This window comes from Loxodonta africana, chromosome 3 (assembly GCF_030014295.1).
Source record: "Loxodonta africana isolate mLoxAfr1 chromosome 3, mLoxAfr1.hap2, whole genome shotgun sequence".
Classification (NCBI taxonomy): Eukaryota; Metazoa; Chordata; class Mammalia; order Proboscidea; family Elephantidae; genus Loxodonta; species Loxodonta africana.
The window spans coordinates 23,470,966-23,497,070 of record NC_087344.1 but is presented as its reverse complement, the minus strand read 5'-3'; the positions used below and the strand labels follow the sequence as shown (position 1 = coordinate 23,497,070).

General features: G+C 51.3%; 2 protein-coding genes across 3 annotated transcripts; both read right to left on the bottom strand.

The window, feature by feature from the left end:
• Positions 1 to 1,615: 1,615 nt before the first annotated feature.
• LOC135230658 (complement C3-like) lies at positions 1,616 to 7,477 on the bottom strand. Of its 2 annotated transcripts, XM_064280622.1 has the most exons (4): positions 6,894 to 7,477; positions 6,717 to 6,806; positions 6,464 to 6,599; positions 1,616 to 5,843 (listed from the first exon to the last, which is right to left on the bottom strand). In XM_064280622.1, the coding sequence occupies exons 1-4, from the start codon at positions 6,964 to 6,966 to the stop codon at positions 5,711 to 5,713; spliced, it is 432 nt and encodes a 143-aa protein (XP_064136692.1). In that variant the 5' UTR covers positions 6,967 to 7,477; the 3' UTR covers positions 1,616 to 5,710. The 2 variants fall into 2 exon arrangements, with proteins under 2 accessions (XP_064136692.1, XP_064136691.1); XM_064280621.1 differs by having other exon boundaries at positions 6,717 to 7,477.
• LOC104846206 (complement C3 alpha chain-like) lies at positions 7,269 to 24,084 on the bottom strand. Its single transcript, XM_064279891.1, has 19 exons — positions 23,860 to 24,084; positions 23,476 to 23,561; positions 23,255 to 23,394; positions 22,542 to 22,610; positions 21,478 to 21,529; positions 21,236 to 21,322; positions 19,370 to 19,445; positions 18,898 to 19,066; positions 17,997 to 18,086; positions 17,692 to 17,845; positions 16,379 to 16,551; positions 16,050 to 16,208; positions 13,256 to 13,315; positions 12,015 to 12,105; positions 10,254 to 10,325; positions 8,824 to 9,050; positions 8,413 to 8,499; positions 7,980 to 8,124; positions 7,269 to 7,420 (listed from the first exon to the last, which is right to left on the bottom strand). Exons 1-19 carry the CDS (start codon positions 24,081 to 24,083, stop codon positions 7,269 to 7,271), a joined length of 2,313 nt encoding a protein of 770 aa, XP_064135961.1. The 5' UTR covers position 24,084.
• Positions 24,085 to 26,105: the final 2,021 nt, after the last annotated feature.

Sequence of the window (26,105 nt, the reverse complement as noted above, 5' to 3'; positions counted from 1 at the left end):
CTAAAACTACTCTAAAAAATAAGGTCTAGAAAGCAACCAAGGTATCTGTCAATAGGTGAATGGATATACAAACTGGGACATCATACAAGGGAATATTATTCAGATAAAAAGAAATGAGCTACCAAGCCACAAAAAGACATGGAGGAACCTTAAATGCATGTGGCTAAGTGAAAGGAGCCAGTCTGAAAATGTTACATACTGTGTGATTTCAACTATATACCATTCTGGAAAAGGCAAGAAGGCCAAAAAGTAGTAAAAAGATCAGTGGTTGCCAGGCGTTCGGTGTGAGGCTGACGGGGGAGGGATGAATACATGAAGCATGGGATTTTTAGGGCAGTGAAACCAGGCTGTAGGATATTGTAATGGCGGGCACACAACATTATGCATTTGTCAAAACCGGTAGAGCTATACAATACAGAGTGAACCCTAATGTAAACTAAGTCTTAGAGACTTTCTTCTAAGGTAGTAACTAAAATAATGTCGATACTAATGCATCAATATTGGTTCATCAGTTGTAACAAATGTATCACACCAATGCAGGATGTTAATAACAGGGGAAACTGTAAAAAGGTGTGGAGTGGAGGGGAGAGGAGGTGCATGGGAACACTCTGTACTTTCTGCTAAGTTTTTATGTAAACCTAAAACCACTCTAAAAATTAGTCTATTAATTGAAAAAAAATCCATTAAAAAAAACAAACCCAGCTTTTGCCCCATGGGACATCTGTGTATGGTGGATGAGTGCATGGAATCTGGAGCCAGACTGCATGTCAGATCCCAGCTCTGTCACTTACTAACGGTGGTGGGCAGCCTCCAAGATTCCTGACTCCTGGTCGTCATGCCGTGTAGTCCCTGCGCACACACCGGATACAGCTGGCTCAGGTGCCCAATAGGATATGTGGAAATGACGGTGTGTGATTTCTGAGGTGAGGTTATAAAAGGTGCTGTGGCTCTTTCCGTGCCCTTTCTCTCAGATTATTCACTCTGGGGAGCACCAACTGCCATATTGTGAGGATGCTCAAGTAGCCCTATGGAGCCACCAAGGGGAGGGACTGAGGTCTCCCACCAACGACCACCACCAACTTGCCAGCCACGTGAATGAGCCACCTTGGAGGTAGATCCTCCAGCCCCTTCCGAGTCTTCAGATGACTGCAAGCAACCCCAGCTGACTGTAACCTCATGTCACTTTAACTCTGGCCTCAGCCTCCCAAAACCCATAGCCCCATAAGTATAATCATAATTCTCTCTCCCCACCTTTCAGAGCCGGATCCACCCAGCTAAGCTTCTCCCAGATTCCTCACCTACCGAAACTTTGAAAGATAATAACTGATTATCGTCTTAAGTCTCTAAATTTTGAGGGTAATTTGTTTCACAGCAGTAGATAACTAACGTACTAACTCTAGCGTAGGCAAATATTTTTCTGTAAAGAACTAGATAATAAATATTGTTAGGCTTTGCAGGCCACATACAGTGTCCATTGCATATTTTTTTTTCCAGCCCTTTAAAAATGTGAAAAACATTCTTAGCTCCAGGTCTGTACAAAAACAGGCCATGAGTCAGCCTGCTTTCCTTCCTCCCTCCCTCCCTGCTTTCCTTCTTTGTGTTAATATTAGACACATATAAAGAGACACATGACAGCCCACTGCAGGAGGAAACACAGTCTCCCAGAGGGGGTCAGATGGTGAGACCACCTGGATATTAAGTGGGGCTTTCTTTGGATACAAAGCCCACTTCAACATTCAACAACCAAAAGGAGGAAATGACAGTTTATCACTTTCAGGTCCTGGAAGGGAGCACTCTCAAGGGCGGCATGCGGAGTTCACATGGGGGCTGGTGAGGGGAGAATCAGAGAGCAAACAGATGGACGTGGGCTCAGCCTTTAATAGGGTCCGAGGGGACAGTATACTTTCTTTCTCAGGCTTAGGAACTATTCTCTAATTTAAAGCAAGCGGTGGGAAACTGGGGGTCTGGGGATGCGAATTTGTCAGAGAGGGCAAGGGCTCCTTTTCTGGATTCCCCGATGTGACAGTTTGGGTGGGGAAAGGCAGAGCCAGTGAGGGCAGACACTGTCTCAGGATGTTATCTGGGATTTTGCATGTCGGTTTGAGTTGATTAGGAAGGCGAGCAGACCTCCTATTTTGAAATAAGTAATATTTAAGCAGAGGCTGGAACAAAAGGAATGTCGAGGCATCAGAAACTGGAGTTCGGGTTCTTTCCTTCCTTTCTCCCTCCCTTCCTCTCTTCCTCCCTCCTGCCTCCCTTCTTCCTTCTTTCCTTCCTTTCTCCCTCCTTCTCTCTCCTTCTTCCCATTGCCCTCATTCTCTTTCATTCATTTAGCAAATTGAGCATCTATTATGTGCCAGACCCTGAGTGAACTGCTGCAATTATGTCCATGACTCAGACAGCCTCCCTGCTTGCCAGAGGCCCCTAGCCCAGTGGGGGAGACAGGCAGCCAAGATGTAAGCAAACAATCTAGTATATACTTCCGTACTGTGACATTTGTTCTGAAGGCAACAGGCAGGTTGCTGGGACACAGAACCTGGGGAAGGGGCTGATCTCCTTTAGTCAGGGTGGTCAGGGAAGGCCTCTCTAAGTGGAGACTTGAAGGATGAGGAGGAAGCAGGAAAGAATGTTCTGGGCAGAGGGAACAGCTTATGCAAAGGCCCAGGGGCAGCAAAGAGCTTGCAGTGTATGAATACCATAGAGTGTAGCTGGATTGGAGTGAGTTGAGGGCGGGGCATGGGATCAGGGAGATGACAGGCAGACAGTGCAGGATCTTGATGGTCACAGCGTCAGAGTGATGGGAGCCAGGGAGTGTTTTGAGTAGGGGGTTGATGACCTGATTTTCTTCTCTGGCTGCTGGATTCTAGCAGCTCCATTCCCTCCCCATGGCCATCTTGCCTGGATCACTGATAGTAAGCCTGTTGTTGTTGTTAGCTGTTGTTGAGTCAGCACCTTACTCATGGTGACCCCGTGTACAATGGGAGTGGGCTGTCATAACCCACAGGGTTTTCATTGGCTGATTAATTGGGAATAGATTGCCAGGCCTTCCTTCCTAGTCTGTCTTAGTCTGGAAGCTCTGCCGAAGTCCCTTCAGCCTCACACAAGCCTCCACTGACAGATGGGTGGTGGCTGCACATGGGGCGTATTGGCCAGGAATTGAACCTGGGTCTCCCACATAGAAGGTGAGAATTCTACCACTGAACCATTCCTGCTAGATAGTAAGGCTTTGTTGTTGTTAGGTGCTGCCGAGTCACTTCCGATTCATAGCAATCCTATGTACAACAGAAAGAAACACTGCCCCACCTGGTGCCATCCTCACAATCATTGCTATGTTGAGCCCGTTGTTGCAGCCACTGTGTCAGTCCATCTCGTTGAGGGTCTTGCTCTTTTTTGCTGACCCTCTACTAAGCATAATGTCCTTCACCAGGGACTGGTGCCTCCTGATAACATGTCCAAAGTACGTGAGATGGTCTGGCTATTCTTGTTTCTAAGGAGCATTCTGGCTGTATTTCTTCCAAGACAGATTTGGTCATTCTTGTGGGAGTCAATATTCTTTGCCAACACCATAATTCAAAGGCATCAATTCTTCAGTCTTTCTTATTTGATGCAGGAAGCATCAAAAGAAAATGAATAGGAAGGCTAATGAACATTTATTGAACACTTCCCATGGACTGGGCACTCACAACAGCTCCAAGGGAAGTAATGTTTGAGATGAGAACACTGAAGCACAGAGAGGTGAGTAACCAGGCTAAGGTAACACAACCAGAAAGAGATGGAGGCAGACTTTGAACCCAGGCAGCCACCACTGTGCTATCCTGTGGCCCCACAGCCTCAGCCTCCTCCCCAGGCTTCCTGCCATCAATTCAGTTTCTATCCTTGAGCCAGTGGGACCTTTCTCCCTCAGGGCTGGTCAGTCTGTTTCCTGCTTAAACACCTTCTGTGGTTCCCTGCTGCCCTTGATAACGGTTAGGCCTTTTCGTCTGGAATACAAAGTTCTTTATGAAGTCAGCCTACCTCATAGCCTCCCCAGCCCCATCTCCCTCTTCCTTTCCCTCACTCACACCCTCAGTTGAAGCCTCTTGGACCCCTTACAATCACTGCAGTCTCCTTGGTGGCTCCAGATCCCCACACGGGCTGCCACCTTGGCTTGGCAGGTCCCCATCCCACAGCCCATGTGGGTAAAACTCATTCATCCTCCCCTGGCCCTCTTGGCCCTCCTGCCACCTGGGCTTCCCCCATCAAAGCTCCCATCACTGCAAGCTCCTTGAAGGCAGGGAACAAGTGTGAGCCTTCAGGGCGAGGTGCGAGTAGGGCGCCAGATGCATTCATTCATTTGGACGTTGGACAGTCATTCCTGAGCACCTTCTGTGCCCCAGCTCCTGCTGTAGGAACTGGGAATACAGTCCTGAACGAGACAGATATGACTCCTGTCTATAAGGAGCTGACTTTCTGGAAACACACATTTAACAATCAATCATTAAGTATGGTGTATGATGTACTTATACATACTATGGAGAGGATAAAGCAGGGCAAGGGGAAAGAGTGATGGGAGGGGGATCTATTTTAGGTACTGTTAAGGTTGCTTGTCAGTTTGGCTGGGCCATGATTCTTAGTGGCTCAGCAGCTATGATACAGTTTGGTAATCCTGTAGTGACGTAGTCACCTCCACGATGAGATTTGATATAATATGATCACCTCCGTGATGGCCATGATGGGATTTGTTGTGAGAAGCCAATCAGCTGAGGGCGGGTTTCCTTGGGAGTGTGCTGCATCCAATATAGATGGACTTTCTGGCAAAGCTTACGGGCTTTTGCTCACTCTGGATGCTGCAGCTGGCCCTTGTTCATCTGACCACTGGTTCTTGGGACTTGAGCTAGCAGTTTACCTGCTGATCTTGCCATTCGTCGGCTGTGATTCATCAGCTTCCACAGCCTGTGAACCTGACCTTCCGATCTTGGATTCGACAGCCTCTGCAGCTACATGAGTCAGAAGCCTCCAGCTTGACCCATGGACTTGGGACCTTCCAGCCTCTACAACCATGTGAGCCATTTCCTTGATATAAATCTCTCTCTCTCTCTCTCTCTATATATATATACATAGATGCTTCACTGGTTTTGCTCCTCTAGAGAACTCAGCCTAAGACAGGTATGTTATTAAAGGTCTCTTTGAGGAGGTGACATTTAAACAGAGCCCAAATAAGGGAAAAGTTTGCATGCTCAGCTGCTAACTGAAAGATTGGAGCTTTGAGTCCACCCAGAGGTACCTCAGAAGAAAGACCTGGCAGTCTACTTCCAAAAAATCAGCCGCTGAAAACCATGTGGAGTGCAATTCTACTCTGACACACGTGGGGTCACCATGAATCAAAATTGACTTGACTGTACTGGTATAAAAGCCAGGGAGATATCTGAGGGAAGCGTGTACCCAGTAGAGGGGACAGTGAGTGCAAAGGCCCTAAGGTGGGAACAGACTTGGGTGTTGGAAGGATACAAAAAAGGCCTGTGTGGCTGGAATGGAGTGAGCGAAGGGGAGAGAGGGAGGAGTCAGGCCCCAGCAGCATCAGGGCAGGTCATGCAGGGGCCCTGCTGAATGCTGGAGCAGAAACCATGTCAGAGTTTGGGTATGATATTCCATGCTCTTTATTTGGGGTCAAACTCAGTGGCCCAGGCCAGCTTGGAGACACTACCCTGAAAGCAGCAGAGGCCTCAGGGTCTCAGGTCTGACAGCCATGGGTGCTCATATATTCCGAAAATCCCTCTAGCTGAGCCAGAAATTCCTTCTTGCCCACATCCTGGTCGGCTGGCCAATGCATAAGGAACGTCTTCTTGCCCAGGACATGGGTGTAACTGTGGGAGGGAGACAGCAAAGAGGGTGAAAAGAACCTGGTGCCCTGGGGGGCTTGGGCACCCACTCTGCCTCGCCCCTCTGCCCTGCTTGGCAGCCTCCCAGAGCCTCGGCCTAGCCATACAGCTCCTACTTGGGCATTAGAAATGGCACCCCTTCCTCCTACTCTTTACTGCCCTCTTGGAAAACTGAGACAGTGAATAAAAAAAAGAAAAACCAAAAAACCCATTGCCTGGAGTCAATTCCGACTCATGAGGACTCCATGTGTTACAGTCGAACTGAGCTCCATAGGGTTTTCTTGGCTGTAATCTACAGAAGCAGATCGCCAGGCCTTTCTTACACAATGCCTCTAGGTGGGTTGGAGCTGCCAACCTTTAGGTTAGCAGCTGAGCGCAAACTTTTTGTGCCACCCAGGGAGAGACCTTAGACAGTGAATACCCACATCTAAAACATCTCCATGTGAATGGTGATCCTTGGAGTTGAACAGTGCACACCCTGCATCTCCATTCAGGGTGGCCCTGACAACCAGGGACCCAGCAGGAACTGAGGAGCCAAGAGCCAGGCCCAGGTATGGAAAGAGGCCCAGGCCTGTGGTCCCAGGGCAGCAGGAGCCCCCACGCACTCAGATCTGACTCGCCACAGGTCTGACGCCTGGCCCATGATGAGGTACGCCTCCTGTTCTTGCAGCCCCAGGGACTCTTGGCAGGTGGCGTGGGAGACAAATTTCTTCATGGTAAGAGGCTGGACAAGGTCTGTGCCTGGAGGAGACCCAGCGTCTGAGCCTGCAGAGGCCTGGCCACTCCTACATTGGGACCCCAGAGGGCAACGCCCCCCCAACCCCCACCACCACCCCCGACGCTGCCACGGGGACATACCACTCTTGATGATGGCTTGGAGCTGCATGTTGTAGTAGACATAGGGGTTGGAGTCGGAAACCTCCACAGACTCCAGCCTGGCCTTGTATACTGGGGGAGGGGCAGGAGGGGCGTGGTTGGCGTCCCGTCTGCGGCCGAGCCTGGGCCTGCTTACCTCCCGGCGCTCCCCACACTCACCGAAGTCCACGCCCGGCTCACAGGCCGCTACTTGGAGCTCCTTCTGCCTCAGCTGGCCCTTCCTTGGTGACATGCACTGTTCTGGGGGATCAGGAGGCCGCTGCCTGGCTGCACTGGGGGCGGGGTTTTCCCCCCCCCCCGGCCCCAGGTCCGCGACTCGCCGGTCTCGGGGACTGGTCTATCTGGTCTGGGGGACTCTAATCCACCCCCCTTCCCTTAGGTCTTTTTCATGGCAGTTTCTCCCATCCTAGGCTCTTTGTGTCTCTCTCCGAGTCTCCGTCTACTTGATCTTGGCCCTCACTAAGTGCGTGTGTTGGTCTCTGTCTCTCGGTGTCTCCTTTTCTCTGTCCCTCTTCGTCTCTGTCTTCCTCTCTGTCAGCTGAGCCCTGAGGGCAGACAGGAAGTGGCCCTGGCGCCCGTGTCCCCGCCAGCCTCACCCTCGGCACATCTGCAGACGTCTTTGTGGCAGATCTTTCGCAGAGACGAGTCCTCCGCGGGGAGGTTGTAGAAGGCGCTGCACCTCAGGGCTGCGATGGGGGTGCGCTGGGTGGGCTTGAGAGCCCGCGTTCCTGGGGACTGGGGGCCTGCCTGGCCCCGCCCCGGCAGTCTCCCCTACCGCTGACTCCGCCCCTCCTGGCCCCGCCCACTTATCCCCCTCCCCCCTCTCGCCCAAGACCTAGGTCCAAGCTCCTTCTTAGCCCCGCCCCGTCCCTGGCCTGGCCCCTCCAGGCCCTTCCAGACCTTTCCCACCGTCTGGTCCCGGCTTCTGCAGTCCACGTCATGCCTGGCCTTGCCGAGACCTCTCCTCGATGGGCACTGCCCCTTCCAAGGCCCCGCCCCTACCCCGCCTCATCCCCAGCAGGCCACGCCTCTCAGCCCCGCCCCAACCTCTTCCTTCTTAGCCCTGCACACCTTGACCCTCTCCCGTCCGAAATGCCCCACCCCTTCAGGCCCCGCCCCCACGGTCCCGCCCCGGTGCCCTTCTACCCCAGTTCTGGCAGCCCTCAGCAACGCCTTGACCCCTCTTCTTAGTCCTTTCCCTCGCTCCCTCCCCCCAAGTCCTGCCCTGTCCCTGGCAGGTCTCACTCCCTCGAGATGCCTCTCCAGCCCCAGGCCCCTGCTCACAAGGCTCATAGTAATCATAGACAGTGACCAGGGCGGCCTGAAGGAGCTCAGCCTGCAGCATCCTGTGAACCCGGAAGCCCAGCACCGTGTCTTCTTCGTGGGAGAGCTGGGGGAGGGGAGTCCTGCCTGAGTTGACCATGGGACGCTGACTCGTGGCACTGACCGCAGGGCATGACCATGGGTATTGGCCACGACCACTTGACTACAGGCATTGGGATGTTAACAAGGCCTCTTACCATGGGGCAATGACTTTAGTTATGGAGAACAGCTGATCTCAGAGGATGTGCCTCTTGTGGGATTGACCCCAGATGACACTACCCAAGGGACTGCCCTCCGATTCCCCGCCCCCTGGGCTGCCCCTAGGCCTCTGCAGAGGGCACAAGGCCTTCCTCACCTTGTCCAGGTAGAGGACCACGGTGCTGTCGCTGGAGCTTGTCTTGGTCTCATACTGGAAGGCGTACATCTCCACATCGCTGGTGAGCTGGGGCAGAGGAGGTGGTTGGGGGTGGGGAGAGACCCTCTGAGGTCCGCAGCCCTAGGAGCTCCAATCAGCATGAAGCAACTCCCAGGACAGACACCAGCTCTCATCCAATGAGCTCCAGTGTTGGGGAAATTGAGGCCCAATCAGGGCAAGGGCTTGGCTAAGATCATGCAGGGAGTCAGCAGAAGTGCCCATGGACCACGAGGCATGAACCCGGAGGCCCTGACATGGGGTAGACACTGCCCTGCACCCGCACAGGAGAGAGGGATGATGTCAGGGCACCCCCGCCCTGGATCACCACTGGGCATGTGGAGCGAGTGTTACCTGCTTGAGGTCATCTTTGTTGGGGTAGAAGCCAGTAAGCAGGGAGACCTCCATCATGGTCATTGTGGCTGCTCGATCACCCAGGAACCTAGGGATTTCACAGTCCCAGTCTCTCTTCCGACTGTCCTTCTGCCTCTCTCCCCAGTGTCCCCACTCTGCTCCCAGCTGCCACCGTCCCTCACCTGAGCTAGTGTAGTAGCCTCCTTCCAGGTGTCCCTGTCTCCACTCTACCCCCAACAGCAGGGAGCTTTAGCAATCACAGATCTGGTGTGTCACCTCCTTTACCAAACTCCTTGTCTCAGGCTGTATACCACTCCACCTCACCGCCTCTCACCCCAGCCTCTATTTGATTTCTCTTAAGTGTCTCTCTCTGTTCTGCCACAGGGCCTTTGCACATGCTCTCCATCAGCTTGGAACCCTTTTCACTCCTTCTTTGCCCTGAAACACCTCTTTATCTTTGCCATCCCAGCTGTCCCATCACTCCCTCTGGGAAGCCTTCACCACCTGTCCACCAGGCCAGTTCCTCTGATTTGCCCTTCCATGCCCTCTCTTTGCCACATTTAACCACAGTCAGATGATTACTTGGTTCTTGTCTGACTCCTCTGCTAGGCTGTGAGCCCAGCCAGAGAAGGGAGGGGCTGCCATGCTCACAGCTACGTCCCAGCTTCTAGAGCAGAGCCTGGCACACAATAGATGCTCAATCTATTCATCATCTTTCTTTCCAGTTGCCCTTGAGTCAACTGTGATTCACAGCAACCTCGTGTGTCAGAGTAGAACTGTGCGCCATAAGGTTTCCGATGACTGATTTTTGGGAAGTGGGTCACCAGGCCTTTCTTCTGAGGCACTGCTGGATGAACTCAAATTTCCAACCTTTCAGTTAGCAGCAGAGCACATTAACCGTTCGTACCCCACCCCACCCCACCCCCCCGCCCCGGGACTCCAGGTGCTCTATATATGTTTGTATCTGGGGCAGACCTGGGCAGGGATGCTTGAGGGACAGAGCTGGACTACGGAGGGAGTGTCTGCAGAAGATCAGGTCTGGGGAGAGCTTTGGGCCTTGGAGCCAGCTCTGGGCCTTTGGGTCACGGAGCATGTTGGTGCATTGGAGGCTGCCATTCTGGGACACATGTGCATGGCAGCACGGGGGACTGGATAGAGGGCAGGATGGGGGATACTCTGGGAAGGCAGGATGGGAGGCAGGATGGAGGGCAGGATGGGGGGCGGGGGGGTACTCTGGGGAGGCAAGATGGGGGCAGGATGGAAGACAAACATGGGAGGGCAGAATTGGGCACGAGATGGGGAGAGGGGGTGGGACAGGGTGGCGGCCTGGGGAGCCCCACACCCCAGGATTAGCTGGTCAGTAACCTCCATTCAGCACACAGGGCGGGCTGCTATGGAGTATGGATAACAGCATTGGGCCCTCCTCTCACCCCGTTCAAGATCCCAGTGTCCCCACCTAGTTTGCATCCGGAGCCGGAAGGTCTCCTCCCCTTTTTTATTCTCTGCAGAGAGAAAGCAAGAGTTTAGAGGCTGGATAGCACAGTGGTTAAGTGCACAGCCCCTGGAGGCAGCTTCCTGGGTTGAAATCCTACCTCTGCTGTGTGATTATGGGCAAGAGGCTTTAACCTCTCTGTTCTTTTGGTTTCTTCATCTGTAAAATGGAGATTACAGCAGTACCAACCCAACAGGGTTGTTGCAAGGATTAAATGAGTTAATATAAGTAAAGCACTTAGCACAGTGCTTGGTCAGTGCTATATAAGTGTTAGTTGTTGTTGTTATTACTATTATGAAGGACTGCGTCCTAAGCCAAAGCCTTGGTCACTTTTAGTCTTTAAAATTCCTGATAAGGCCTATCTTGACCCCCACAGGGAGCTTCCAATGGCAGGGTTCTTTCTCCTTCTTGGTACCCCAGACTGGGAACTCTAGAATGCCACCATCTCTGACCATCTCCACAGCCCCAGCCTGGTCAAGCCCTCATCATTTCTCGCCTGATCCTGTGCAATCAACTCCTCCCTGGTTTCCCAGCTCCACCCTCACCCCCTCACAGTTTGTCTCCTCCACAGCAGCGAGAGGGCGCCTGTGAATATCTGAGCTATGTCACATTTCTCATCTGCTCAGAATACTCCCTGGCTCCCACCTCACTCAGAGCAAAAGCCCAAGTCCTCACTGAAGCCCACACGTCTCCCCTCTAACTGTTTCTCCTACAACTCTCCTTGCTCTTCTGTAGCCACGCTGGCCTTGCTGGTCCTTATGAGCTCGTCCCTGCCACAGGGCTTTTGCACCTGCTGTTCCACCTGCCTGGAATGCTCTTCTCTCAAACCCTTCATGGCTCACTCCCTCACCTTCTTCATGTCTCAGCTGAAATGGCAGCTCTTCGGAGAGCTTCCGCTGCCTTTCCCTGCCTCTCCTCAAGTTTCAGAATCGATGGCAATTTTTTCCCCCTATTTTATTTTGTATGCTACCTATCATCACCTGTATTACACTATATATTTATTTGTTTATAATAAAGATATATTTATGTTATAAATAAATAAAAGCATGAATATAATATATTGTTAGCTGTGTATATTACTGTCTCTCCCTCTAGAATGTGAGCTCCAGGAGAAGGAGGGTATTTTTCTTGTTCGTGCCTGTGTTCCCAGTGCCAAGAAACAGTGCCTGATAAATGCTCAATAAATATTTGTTGAATGGCTGAATAAAGCAATAATAATAATAAAAAACATAGTTGTTTTATTGAATCGACTCTGACTCATGGCAATTCCACGTGTGTCAGTGTAGAGCTGTGCTCCGTAGGAGTTTCAATGGCTGAAATTGGGGAAGTAGATCGCCAGGCCCTTCTTCCGAGGCACCTGTGGATGGACTCAAACTTTCAATCTTGCTGTTAGCAACCGAACGTGTGTGCCATTTACACCAGCCAGAGACTCCGAATAAAGCAATAAGTGTGCATAATGCGTAGCTAAACTAGTGATCGATAGCTAAACGAAAGCTATAAAAAGGAATTGGGTGTTCCAGCTCTAGTGGCACAGTGGTTAAGAGCTTGGCTGCTACCTGAATGTTTGGCAGCTGCTCCATTGGAGAAAGATGCGGTAGTCTGCTTCTGTAAAGATTAAAACCTATGGGGCAGTTCTACTCTGTTTTATAGGGTCGTTATAAGTTGGAATTGACTCGACAACAACAAGGTCTAGGCTTACCTTCTGGGGCACTGTGGAGGGTCACATTCAGGTTGTATTGGTTGCAGGTACGATCCTCAGACTCCAGGATCCTGTGGTACATGGTCAGGATCTTCCCGGGCAGGGAAGGGGGGTGTCAGAGCCCATCCCCACCTTCTCCCCTTCCTCCTCGCTCCAGTCCTTGTGTACCCAGGTCTCTGCCCATGTGAGGAATTCTCAGCGCAGTCTGCCCCTCAATCCCGGCGTGCAGTGGCCAGAATATTCTCTAAAGTCTAGACCAGCTCTGTCTAGTGGAACTTTCCGTGATGATGGACATGGTCTCTATACGTGCTGTCTAGTATGGTAGCCACGAGCCATGTGTGGTTACTGAGCACTCGAAATGTGGCTAGTGTGACTGAGGAACTGGATGTTTTGTTTTATTTCATTTTAACTAATTTAAATTTAAATTTCACTGAGGCACAAGGGAGGGTGTGACTTGCCCAAGGTCGCATAATCAAGTCAGAGTTTCAGCCATGACTCCATATCCTGAACATTGCCAAAAGGCTGCCCTCAGTTTGATTAACAAATGGGCTATCCTCCTGGGCTAGAGGGTCTGGGGCTGGAAGATGTAGCAGGGCTACTGGCTCAAATTTTGGGGGAAGGGAAGAGCTATCATCTGGACCTTGGGAGGCATCTTGCAGGGAGAGTCTTCTCCTGGGGAGGCAAAGGAGACACCCCCTCAGGGACTCAGCATAGGAGGGGCAAGCCAAAGAACCAAACCAGTTCCTAGCAAGTTGACTCTGACTTATGGCCACCCTATGTGTGTCAAGGTAGAACTGTGATACATAGGGTTCTCGATGGATGATTTTTCAAAAGTAGACCACCAGGCCTTTCTTCCGAGGCACCTTTGAGTGGACTCAAACTGCCAACCTTTTGGTTAGCAGCTGAGGGCACTGTTTGCACCACCCAGGGCTCCATAGGAGGGGCAGACAAATCCCAAGGTATCTGGCCTCTACCTGCCCTGACTGTGACTTAGAACAAGTGAAGACTTTTCTGAATCTCCATTTCCCCACCTGTTGAATGGAGCCTATACCCAAAGCAATTTCCAGGGTGGTTTTGAGGTCTCCTTAGCTTAGTTCCTAGCAAACAGTAGTGCCCTAAATCGTAGCTACAATTACTGCTGATTTTGATATTGTCTTAGAGTCTGAGACTTGCCCCTACTCCTACTAACTAGGGGGCCCTGCCCTCCAGTTAAGGACCCCAAGGGTGGAATCTAGACCTACCGAGATGGTGCCTCTTCCGGTTCCACTGGCTTTGATCACTAGGTCATCCTGGGCTGAGAACTGTGGGAGAGGGGCAAGGGGAGGGAGGCTTGAGGGCAGAGGAAGAAGCAAAGTGTGGCTCAGCACGGTTCAGGTGCACTGGGGTGGGAGGCAAGCAGGCACCGGTGCCGGGGCCTCAGTGATTTCCCTGACTTTGTACTCTGGTGACTGCCCACCTCTCCCCATGCGAATGGTTTCTCTTTTCCTTCTTGATAGAGCATGTATGGTGCCTACATTGTCACAGATCAACTAGAACTGTGGATTCAGCTGTGTCCTAATGTAACCAGTAACCAATTGCTGTCGAGTTGACTCTGACTCATGGCGACCTCACGTGTGTCAGAGTAGAACTATACTCCATAAGATTTTCAATGACTGACTTTCCAGAAGTATATCGCCAGGCCTTTCTTCCGAGCCACCACTGGGTGGATCTGAACCACCAGCCTTTCGGTTAGCAGCTGAGCATGTTAACCATTTGCACCACCTAGGGACTCCATGTCCTAATGGTTATCTCTTGAGTGTGTCTGCTTTGCAGCATCTCCAAAATGCCTCATGTGTGGACCCCTCGAGAGACTTTTCTCACCAGTATCTACTCTTATTTCCCTTGTTTCATTATTCTCACATCAGCTAGAATGAATCTTTAAAATTCACATCCACCCAGATGCAGACCTCAAATTCTCCTAAAAAGACCAGACTTAATGATCTGACTGAGACTAGAAGGACCCCAGAGGTTATGGTCCCCAGACCTTCCGTTAGCCCAAGACAGGAGCCATCCCCAAAGCCAACTGTTCAGACAGGAATTGGACTGGATCTTATAGGATAGAAAATGATGCTGGTGAGGAGTGAGCTTCTTGGCTCAAGTAGACACATGAAACTATGTGGGCAGCCCCTGTCTGGAGGGGAGGTGAGAGGGCAGAGGTGGTCAGAAGCTGGCTGAATGGACATGAAAATAGAGAGTGGAGAGAGGGAGTGTGCTGTGTCATTAGGGCGAGAGCAACTAGGAGTATATAAAAAAAAACTTTTTTTTTTATATATAGCAAGGTGTATATAACTTTTTGTATGAGAGACTGACTTGATTTGTAAACTTTCACTTAAATCACAATAAAAATTAAGAAAAATTCACATCCAGTCACACCCCTGCTTAAGCCCATTTCCTATAGGATAAACTCCTGAATCCTTGCCATGGCCCCCAGCCCTCTTGCTCTGAGCCCTGCTGACTTCCCCAGCCTCCTGTCAGGCCACTGTCCTCTGTGCATCCTTCCCCCAGCCATTCCTGTGCCTGCCTTGGTCTCTATGCTGTTCCCTGTGCCAGGAATGCTCTTCCCCTGTCCCTGCGCCCTTCATCTCGAAAACTTCCTATTTATCCAGGCACCTCCACCGAAAGTGTATGTGACCTTGGACAAGCTATTTTACTCATCAATTCCTCCATTTCCTCATCTGTAAAATGAGGTCTATAATAGTACCAACTTTATAGCATTGTTGTAAGGAATAGAGGGCACACGAAAACAGTGACTGGTGCCAAGCTAACAAACATCAGTTGCTTCCATGTTGTATGCATCATAATTTTATTGTGATTATGGATATTAATATGGTGTAACTGAAACAGTATCTTGCTTCTGCTCAGGACCCTCTATGGCTCTCACCCCTCTGAGTGAAAACCAAAGTCTTCCCTAAGGCCCACAAAGCCCTGCATTACTTGGGGCATCACCTTCCCGCTCTCACCTCTATTCACTCCCCCCTCACTCCTTTCCCTCCAGCCACACCACCGTCCTTGCTGTTCTTGGAACATTCCTGCCTCAGGACCTTTGCACTTGCTGTTTATGCTGCCTACATATATACAAGGTTTGCTCCCTCCTCTTCCTAATGTCTTTGTTCAAATATTATCTTCTTGGTGAGACCTTCCCTGCCCACTGTATCTGAAATTGCAGCCCCTTGATGCCCCACCCCCTTCCTGCTTAATTTTTTTCCCCATAGAATTTACTGCCATTTTACACATTCTATTTTTTCTTTTTTTATATATTCTACTTATTCATTTCTTTATTGTCTGTCTCCTGCACTAAAATATAAAATTCTATAGGGGACAGAATTTTTTTGTCTTGTTCCAGGGCTGTATTCTCAGAACCTAGAATAGTGCCTGGAATACAATAAGTGCTCACTAAACATGTGTTGAATGATTGAAGCTTAGATGCCACACCCTCCATGGATATTTCCTTACCCATCCACTCAGATTATTTTCCCCTTTAAAAAAAACAAGCAAACTGGTTGTCATTGAGTTGACTACAACTCATGGTGACCCAATCTGTGTCAGAGTAGAACTCTGCTCCGTAGAGTTTTCAGTGGCTGAGTTTTTGGAAATAGATTGCCAGGCCTTTCTCCCCAGGGACCTCTGGTGAGCAGTTGAGCACGTTAACTCTTTGCACCACACAGAGACTCCATTTTCTTCTGTACACACCCATTTCTCTTTCCCTTTGTTCAGAATGCTTAAAATGGTATTATTTTTAATCTCTTTCCTTCTTTCTAGACTTTAAGCTCCATGAGGGCAGGGGCCACAGATCTCTCACAATGTGTCACCACTGCCTAGGGGAGTGCTTGGCACACAGTAGGTACTCAGGAAATATGCGGAATCAATGCATTGAAGTATAGCCAAATTTCCAATAGTTATGAGAGAATCTTGCGGAGGGAGATGGCAGAAACATGAAGCTTGGCCTCACCCCCAGCGACACCTGTGTGGAGTTCCCTCTGCCCCTCAGCGGGGTACCTTTGCTGATCGCTGCAGGTAGGCGTTGTTCTGGTCGATAAGCCACTCCACGTTCCTGGCTCTCTTTGGGGAGCTGATCTGGACGCGGAGATCCTGGGCACCATCAAAGTGAACAGCTTCGCGGAAGCGGGTCAGGGCCTCGAGAGCCACTACCGTGGTCTGGGTTTGAGAGAAGGGCCGCGGGTCAGCACCACAGACAGCGCCGCGGGCGCCCGCGGGCAGTAGCGTCAGCACCACGGAGAGTTCATCCCCGATTGGCCGTCCGCTCAGCACCCCGGCTAGCGCCTCCCCTGGGACAAGGCTCCCCCACCTCCCGAGGCCCGCGTCACCTGGGTGGACTTGAAGCCCCCTCCCAGCTCCCGCTTCTCCAGTAGCCACTTGGCGATGCCGTGTGTCTCATTGATCCGACCCAGCTCCAGCTTCTGCAGCAGCGCATAGGCTGTAGCCTCAATGGTATACAGAGAGTACCGGTCCTTCTGTTCTACTGGCCAGTGGGTTTTGTCTAGAAAAGGGATGCCCATCTTGTCACTCAGAGCTGGGCCCAATCACTTCAATCTGCCGGCTACTTGTGCCATCTGGCCCAATTGTTCTTATCTGTCATTTTATTGAGCACCTACTTTACGTGAAGCCCTGTGCCAAGGAGGCATATTGGCATTGCATTTTCAGAACAACTCTAGGAAACAGTGTCTTGAACTACTTAGAGATGTGGAAACTGAGGTTCAGAGATGCTCCTCCAGGTCCCTCCAGTCCCACCGTAAGCCAGATTTCCTTATCCCACTCCTCTTGACTTGGGGAATGGAGAGGACCAGATAAGGCCCCTTGTGGGTTGAGAAAGGGCAGGCCATGGGAGGCAGAGCCCTATCAGTTACCCGCCTCTGTCCATCCTTGACTATGCCAATCACATCCTCACTTCAGGGCGTTTGTACATGCTGTTCTCTTTGTTTGGGATAGTTGGGTCTTCCCATCGTTCATTCCAGCTGATGGGTCACCTTTTCATGAGGCCTTCCCAGTCCTCCCAATCCTTATCCCCCTCCCTTCTACCACGGACCTTGTTTGCCATCCTGTGAGCGCTTATCTCAATTTGTAATTATAAACTGATCTGTTTGTTTTCTGCTTGCTTCCTCCAGGGACTGTGGACCCCTGAGGGCAGGGACCATATTTGTCTTGTTCAACTTAGTGTCTCTGGGTCTGAGCTCAAGGGTTTGCATGCAGTGTTGTTAGCTGCCATCCAGTTAGCCTCTGACTCATTGCAACCCCATGGGCAATGAAATCAAACTGCTGTCATCCATAGAGTTTTCACTGGCTGATTTTTTCAGAAGTAGATCACCAGGCCTTTCTTCCTAGCCTGTCTTAGTCTGGAAGCTCCACTGAAACCTGTTCAGCATTGTAGCAACGTGCAAACCTCCATGGACAGATGGGTGGTAGCTCTGCTTGAAGCGCATTGGTTGGAAATTGAACCTGGTCACCCACATGGAAGGCAAGAATTCTAACACTGAATCACCACTACCCTCTGGCACAGAGTAGATGCTCAATTAACACTAAGTGATGAGTTGCACATTGCTCAATTTGAGCTCACACAAGCCCACCCCACCCCCCTGGCTGTGATTAACACACAGTTGGTTAAGAAGTGTTCTCTACCCACCAAGGCTGGCAAAGGTGTCCAGGCGGTCATTGGCTCGGGGGCTGTTGGTGAGGGCCAGTGCATAGGAGACTATGGCTATGGCAAAAGTTGTCTGAATGTCAGGAAGCTGTTTCTCCAGGAAGCCACGGGCTCTCTTGATGCTGCCAGTCAAGCTCTAGGGAGTCAGAGGGAAGTGATTAGAGGAAAGGGGTCTGGGAGCTAGAGGAGAGAAGTCTACTCAGAGGAAGGGAGTTAGGTGGGGGAGCTCCCTCTCCCAGGGGGTCGGCACCCTGAAGATTCTGCCCCCCTCTCTGGTTGCACAGTACTTCCTGGCTGCACAAATTCTTCCCCTGATTCAGGGAGATCAGGACAAGCGCCGTGAGGGATATGTCTGCCTCGGAGCCTTGGTAGCCACCCTGTGGATACAGAACGACACCCATTTCCCCCTCAGCATCTTGGGGACGTCTTCTCCAACCTCTCCTGCCTGACCTTGAAAAGCCCTCGGGTGCCCAGCTTGGAGCTGGTTGATGCTGAAGGTGGATGGGAGAGAGAGAGAAGAGGTGCCATCTTGGAGTTTGCCTGTGCCAGTTCTGCCCTACTGACAAAAGCTAACAGCCTGGAGGATGCTGTGATAAGCTCCCTACATTATCTCAGAGCATCCTCATGACAGCCCAACTTTACTGATGAGAAAATTGAAGATCAGAGAGGTGAAGTCTCCTTATTGTTAGTAAATGACCCCTGCAGGGTTCAAACTCCTCTTTGGTCTCCCAGTTTCCACCCTCACCCTTTGCAGTTTCTTCCTCCCACAATGGCCAATGGAACCTGTGCACACCTGAGTCATGTCCCTCCTCCGCTACAGCCCTTTCAGGGTTTCCATGTCGCTCAAAGGAAAAACTAAAGCCCACAAGGCCCTACACACTATGTCCCCATTCTCTCCCTGTCTGGAGGCTGGCGTTGAGGAGTGCTTGGTGAGGATGGATGTGTTGGTTGGGAGGACTCAGTCCCAGAGGTAGGAGGGCCAGGACTGGTGAATGCTTGACGTAGGGGTGAGGGAGAGATGGGTTCTAGGTGTTCCTGCCCCTCCTCACAAGGTAACAGAGCACAGGGTGGTCCGGAGCAGGGAATGCCATCCTGGGCATTCTTGTTCTCATTCTACCTGAGCCGTCAATGGTCTGGGATTCCCCCAGGGTTTCCCTTGACTGGCCCAGGCAAGGGGGCAGTAAGCACCTGCATGGATTTCATGATCACAGGGCCCTTTTCCAGGAAGTGCCCATCCTCTGCCTGCCTCTGGGTGATGATCCAGTGGGCAATGGCACAGAGAGAGTCCAGCTGGAGCATGCTGGTCGTCACCGTGGGGTAGGCCAGGGCAAAGATCCGGAACACGTAGCTTGTGAGCCTGGTGGGAAGAAGGGTGATGACTGGGAATGGCAGCCAAGGGGGTCCGGGGACAGGGGTGTTTACACCATCTCCAACCCACAGGGAACTCTACACCATGGACCGTACTGCTCCTGACCAAGCTTCCCCCTGCCCTGCCACGTCCAAAGTTGGCCAGTGTGGAATACCACTGGCCCTGGTGGGCTGATCCTTGGGCTGCTAGTCCCAAGACCCTGCAGTGTGGTCCATCCTGGGGGAATCAAGCCCCAGGCTAGCCCCTTGGCATCTAGGGAGGTGGTGGAAGCAGTAGTAGTGGCCATCTCACCAGGTGCTTCCTGGGTTTCCCTTGTGGATGTGGTAGGTGCCATCTGCATTCTGGTGAGTCAGCATCTGGGTGTAACCTGGGGAAAGAGGTGGAGGAAGACTTGCAAGAACAGTTGGTGTTCAGGTGTGGCCTGTGTTGGGGGGGGTCCAGTTATCAGGAATACTCTGAAGGCACGGTCTAGGTGAGATTTGGGGGTGTATCACATTTAGATATAACATGGGAGAAGAGATTCATTGTCCAGGTATATTAAGAAGGGGGCTTCTGAACCGAGGTGTAAATGAGGGGTTATGGTTTAGGTGTGATCCATGGGGGCGATAACATGCAGGTGTATCTTTGGGGAGGAGTGCAATTCTCCAAGTGTTGCTGTCTGGGTGTAACCTGGCAAACCGCCAAGCTGGGGTGCTTTGGGGAGGACCACTCTTTGGGTGTGACCTGGGCAGTTGCTGGCTGGAGTAATCCTGGAAGGTGTTGCCCAGGTGTAGCTTGGGAGATAGTGTTAGCTGAGGGGTCACAACCTGGGGGTTGTTTTTGGATGTAAACTTGGTTTAGAGATGAGAAAATGGAGGCACAGAGAGGTTAAGGGGCTTGCTTGAGGCCCTGGTGGTGCTGTGTGTAGACTATAGGAGGTTACTGCTGGGTGTAATCTGGGGGATACCTGTTGAACATATCCTGAGGATTATTGGTTGAATATTACCTGAAGGTTACCTTAGGGATTTATTGTTTGTGTATAACATTGGGGCTTACAGTGTCTGGGTGTCACCTGGGAGGTTACTGATTGGAAGAACCTGGATGGAGTGAAATTTAGAAGAAAGGCCAGTGTCCAAATGATATTGGGAGTCTCTATTTGGGGAACAATCAGGGGTGTGTGTTTCTGGTTGTTACCTGGGGGGTTTGGTTGTAATTTGGGGAAATGTCAGTGTTCAGGTGTAACAGGGATTATTCAGGCGACCACCTGGGATTATTCTAAGGATCTCTGCTTGCATGTTCTCTGGGATCACTTGGGGGTAATACTATCTGGGTGTACCCCTAGGGGTGTCACTGACTGGGACAGTGTCTGGATGTAACATAATCTGGGTGGTTGCTGTTTGGGGTAATCCAGGGAGTCTGTTGTCAGTGGTCTGGGAGAGGGGTCAGGGTTCAAAAGTAACCTGGGGTCACTGTTGGGGTCACCTGGGGGCTGGTATCATGTTGCAGTCTGGGAGAGGAGTGGGGTTCAGGAGTACCCTGGGGGTCATTGCCTGGGTGTAACCTGGGGATGTATCACTGTTGGGGGTCACCTGGGGTTGACATCATGTTTGTAATCTGGGAGAGGAGTCAGAGTTTGGTGTAACCCAGGGGTTTTATTGTCTTGGGGTCCCATGAGGGCCTCCCTCAAACCTGCGTGTACTCTGCCACCCACCCTGAGTCCCCAGAGAGCCCCAAGCACCCTCCTAGAGACCCCAGGAGAGGACTGAAGGCCACGCCCCAACACTCTCGCTCTCACCACTGACAATGTTCTTCATCACCTGGTCCCTGAGCTCCACCCCGACTTTCCCCCACTGGCCTGTGGTGTCCAAGTAGTGGGTCAGGATGATCAGAGGTGCCAGAGAGCTGAGCGTCTGCTCGGGGCAGCCAGTCGGGACCCTCAGCAGCTGCCACATCTCTGTGGGCTTCAGGCTACCCATGATTGTCTCGCCAAGAATGTCACCTGTTAGGCAGGCAGATGGGGTCACCTAGGGAATGGCCTAAACTACCTTGGCTCCCCAATCACTCCACAGACCCACCTCCAGCCCCTTCTGCCCTGTGCCAGGCAGATCCTAGAGTAGCCAGCTCCACATCGCCCATTCTGCCGCCCCATTCCCCCAAGACCAGGTCTGTCCTGGGCACCTTGGACGCTGACGAACACTTCCACCTCTGTGTCCGGCACCTTGTTCAAAATGTCCTGTCTTGACACCAACTCTGTCTGCGTCTGACCTGAGTAGGCACAACCTTCTGTGACAAGGAGGCTCTGGGGCTGGGGATGTGAGGGTGCATGGGGCATGGAGGAGCCTGGGCTGCCCACCTGGCCAGACCCTCTCCTCCCAAGAATGGCCCCAGGAAACCACATGCTCCATGCAGACCCCACAAACCTTGGGGGTTCAGGAGGATGCTATGGAACATTTGCTGTATCTGACCACCTGCCTGTGGGATGAGATGAGAAGGCGACCACAATGATAATAATAATGATACAGGAAAAGGCATCTCAGCTATTAAGAACACAGAATCTAGAGCCTGACTGAGTTCAAATCCCAACCTTTCTGCTTCCTAGCTGTGTGACCTTGGTCAAATTACTTAACCTCTCTGTGCCTCTGAAGGTGCTTTGGTGGTTAAGTACTTGACTGCTATCCAAAACGTAAGTGATTAGAATCCATCAGCTGCTCCACGGGAGAAAGATGTGGCAGTCTGCTTCCATAAATATTATAGCCTTGGAAACCCTATGGGAAAAGTTCTACTCTGTCCTACAGGGTCTCTATGAGTCAGAATCAACTTGTAGGCAATGGGTTTGGGTTTCTGTGCTTCTGCTTCCTCATCTGTTAAATGGGGGATAATAATTGTCCCTACCTTATAGGGTTTGGTTTGAAAATTCAATGAGTTAATATTCTTAAAGTGCTTAGAACTGTGCCTGACATATCGTTAAGTGCTAAACCCGTGTGTCTGTTAAGTAAACTTATTACTGATGGGTCAGACACTGGTTGTGTGTAATTGTCAGAGCTCTCTGATTATTTGTGAGTATGATTATTATCCACATCCTTCAAATGAGGAAGTGGGGGCTCAGAGAAGTTAAGTAAGCTGTCCCAGGTCACACAGCAGGGATAAGATTTGAACCCAGATCTGACTTCAAAGCCCCGAGGTGGGGACTCTGTGACCCCTTAAGCCAGTCTACCCACTGAACTTTCAAATCCACTCTCTCTAAAGCCTCACTCCCATCTAGGAGCCTGTTTATTGATCCTGCCCCTCCCACACCCGCACAGTCCAAGGCCCAGAGGACCAAGGGGTCTGGGTTACCCATTACCTGGACCGAGAGTGTCCTCTTCACGTGGTCCTGAATCCCGCCGGTGCCCACAACCTTGACCTCCACATCCACTTTGCCCATCTCAAGAGGGAGAAGCACAAAGTGCACCATCTTGGTGGAGGCAGGGGGCACGACCACCACTTGGCGAGATGGGGCTCCTGGCTTCGACGCGCTGCATAGGGGCTCTTTGTAGGGGAGCTCCACGCGGGCCTGGGGCAGAGTGGGCAGTTAGTGGGTCCTGCTGCATGGGGTGGCCCGGGGCCATGGGTCACAGCCCCTGCCCCAAGGAGCCTGAGTAGGTGACAGTATATATATATATAGCATAGGGTTGAGAGCACAGACCCCGGTGTCAGACCACCTGGGTTCAACTCCTCTGCCACTTACATGCTGTGTGGCCTCGAGCAAGCCCCTTAACCTCTCTGTGCCTCAGTTTCCTCATCTCTAAACCAAGGACAAGGAGCCCTGGTGGTACAGCAGTTAAGCACTCAGCAGCTAACTGAAGGGTCAGCAGCTCCAACCCACCAGCTACTCCGCAGGAGGAACATGTGGCAGTCTGTTTCCTTAAAGATTTACAGCCTTGGAAACCCTGTGGGGCAGTTCTACTCTGTCTGACAGGGTTGCTATGAGTCGGAATCAACTCAACGGCAATGGATTTGGTTTGGGAAGCCAAGGACAATACTAGTACCGACTGGTGGTACTATTGCGAGGTTTAAATGAGAAAAGATCTTAGAAGCTTTTCAGAAGGACCACTGCATCACTAACCTGTTGGAATAATTGATAGAGTCCTCCCCTTTATAAAACACACTGGCGCTCTGATTGATAAAACATGCCAGGAGAGAAGGGCTTAGGCTCACCCTGACCTGGCTGTCCTTGAAATTGTACAGCACAGCTTGGATCTGGACCTGCTCGTTCCTGACCACGGAGAGGGGCAACTTAAGGTCCACAAAGAACGATTTCATAACTGTCAGCTCAAAAGGGTCTGAGACACAGATTCCTAAAGCCAGGAGAATACTTGGGGTTAACCAGAGGCCACCTGGCCCCAGGCTGGGCAGGACCACTGGGCTTGTGGGATCACCTCGTCCAGCCTTGAGGCTGACGGCCACAAACTGCCACGTGGTGATGGTATCCGGCAGGTTCGTAAGGATGGTGTAGTGGGAAAGGCTGCAGGAAAGGGGGAGAGCATCACTGAGTTTGTGCTGCCTGGACAGAGCCACTGGCTTGCGAATCGCTACTGGGGCTCATTGTCCCCCCATTGACGCCACTAGAGACATCATCACTAAAGGATCATCATTTTGGGGGGCCCACTGGAATCTTTATTCCCATCCGGGGGGCTTCCTCTCTTGGTATTACCCTGGGAGGTTCAATGTCACCCCTGGGGTCATTGTCCATTATCAGAGTTCACTGATGCATAAGGTCCAGGGACCAGGTGCTGGCACCTGGCATGGGGCCATGGTCCTACCCTGAGTCACTTTTTGGCAGAGAAAACTTCCTCCAGAGCCAGCTCTCTGGGAACAAGGTCCGGATGGGCATGTTATCCTCTAGGAATATGTCGTCAAAGTCCTCTTCTTCATCCACTGCAGGGGGAATGAATGGAGATGTGGGCCCCCCATGGCGCCCTGTGTATTCTCCGTCATGTCTCTCCCATGGTCCTTCAGACTCCTCAGTGGGATCCTTCCACCCCATCCCCTCTCTATGGTTCATATCACCCCTGAGCTGGTGCCATGGTGCTCCATAGCTTCTACGTAGAGTCCATCACCCTGTGTCTCTTGCTGTGGTCGCCTCACTTGTCCCTAGAAGCAGCTGCTCCTCCCGGGCCTCCTGAGTCAGGGTCTCTGACAGATGGCAGCAGATCAGGAATGCAGCCACACAGGCTGAGCCGTGGCGGACGTGCCGGGTCCTCTCCTGGCAGGACAGCCCCACTGGGCTCTCCCGGAGCCCGGCCTCACAGCACCTTCTCTCCAGCTCTGTCTTGAACTCATTCACTGTGAGCAGAGTTAGAGCAAGAGAGGAGGGGCTGGGCAGGACTCTAGGAAGCTGGGACCCAGCCACCTTTAATCCATACCTTCCCTCTATTCAGTCATGACTGTCCTTGGGTGGTACAAACGGTTAACAGGCTTGGCTGCTAACAAAAGCTTGGAAGTTTAAGTTAGCTCAGAGGGACCTAGAAGAAAGGCCTGGTGATCTACTTCAGAAAAATCAGCCACTGAAAACCCTATGTACCACAGTTCTACCCTGACACATGTGGTGTTGCCATGAGTTAGAATCAACTCGATAGCAACTGACAACTGATTGTAGGCACTGTGCCTAGTGCCTTGCATGGATCTTCTCCGTGAATCCTCACACTGAACCCAGGTGGTGAATTCTGATGAGGATACTGAGCTACAAAGAGGTGAACTCACTTGCGCAGGGCCACACAGATTGCAAGTGGCAGAGCTGGGATTAGAATCCACCCAGCACCCAGGGCTGCCTCCCATCTTCCTGACCCCAGATACTTCCTTTTGTCCATACTCTGGCGTTGGGGATGGTGGGTGTGCTAGATGTTGTCAGTTGGCATGCAGCACTCATTTCTCCTCTTGTCTACCGTCCCTCCTGTGTCACCGAGGCTGTTGTTGTGCTAGCTGCTATCGAGTAAGCTCTTGACTCATAGTGAACCCATGCACAACAGGAGCGGACTGTTGTGATCCAAAGTTTTCACAGGCTGATTTTTTTGAAGTAGATGACTAAGCCTTTCTTCCTAGTCTGTCTTAGTCTGGAAGCTCTGCTGAAACCTGTTTAGCAGCACAGCAACATGCAAACCTCCCCTGACAGGCAGGTGGTAGCTGTGGTTGAGGTGCATTGGCCAGAAATTGAACCTGGATCTCTTGCATGGAAGGTGAGAATTCTACCACTGAACCACCATTGCCCTCATCATAGAGGCTAAGCATCTAAAAACTACACTTTCTAGAGGCCCTTGCTGTTAGGCTTCTGGCTAAGATTTAGACTGTGCCACTGAGATACTTTTGTGTAATACTTGGAAGGTGGAAGAGAAGCAAGACCACTTTCCCTGCAGTGGTGGTAGCTGATGGGTGGGCCTTAGTCCATGTGTGCTTTTGTATGGGCATAATTCCATGTTCCACTGTTTACCCACTAACCTCCTGAGAGACATTGGCTGCAGTTTCTTGAGATTTCCTGGATAGTAAAAACTGCAGCTGGTTGATCTTGAGGCCCAGCAAACAGCCTCCCAATTTCCACTCCTATAGCTCTTCTAATGATTTTATAAGCATTAAAGTCCCTTTATTAAGTCTCTTCCTGCTTGAAGTACCAAGAGAGGTTTCAGTTTCCTGTTCTAAGCCCTGATAGATACAGTACGTTGGGAAGCCAGGAGGGACATGTCCAGCTTCATCTCTGACCTGCATTCCTCTTCCTCTCCAGTCTCTTCAGAGAGCGGTGGCGGCGGCTAGGAGGGAGGTTTTGGGGGCAGTGCCAGTCTGGGGGTCAGGGGGGAGAACAAGAACTGAGAGGGCAATTGTTAAGATCATTTTCAACATCCTTGATGATATTAAATTGAATTCTTACTATATGCTCAGTGCTTTATATGCCATCACCTCACTTCATCCCACATTCTCTTCACATTCAGGATTCACCACTTAAAAGCTGTGTGCCCTTGAGTAAGCCACTTAACCTTTCTGGGCCGTAGTTTCCCTAGCTGTGTAAAATGGTTTTATA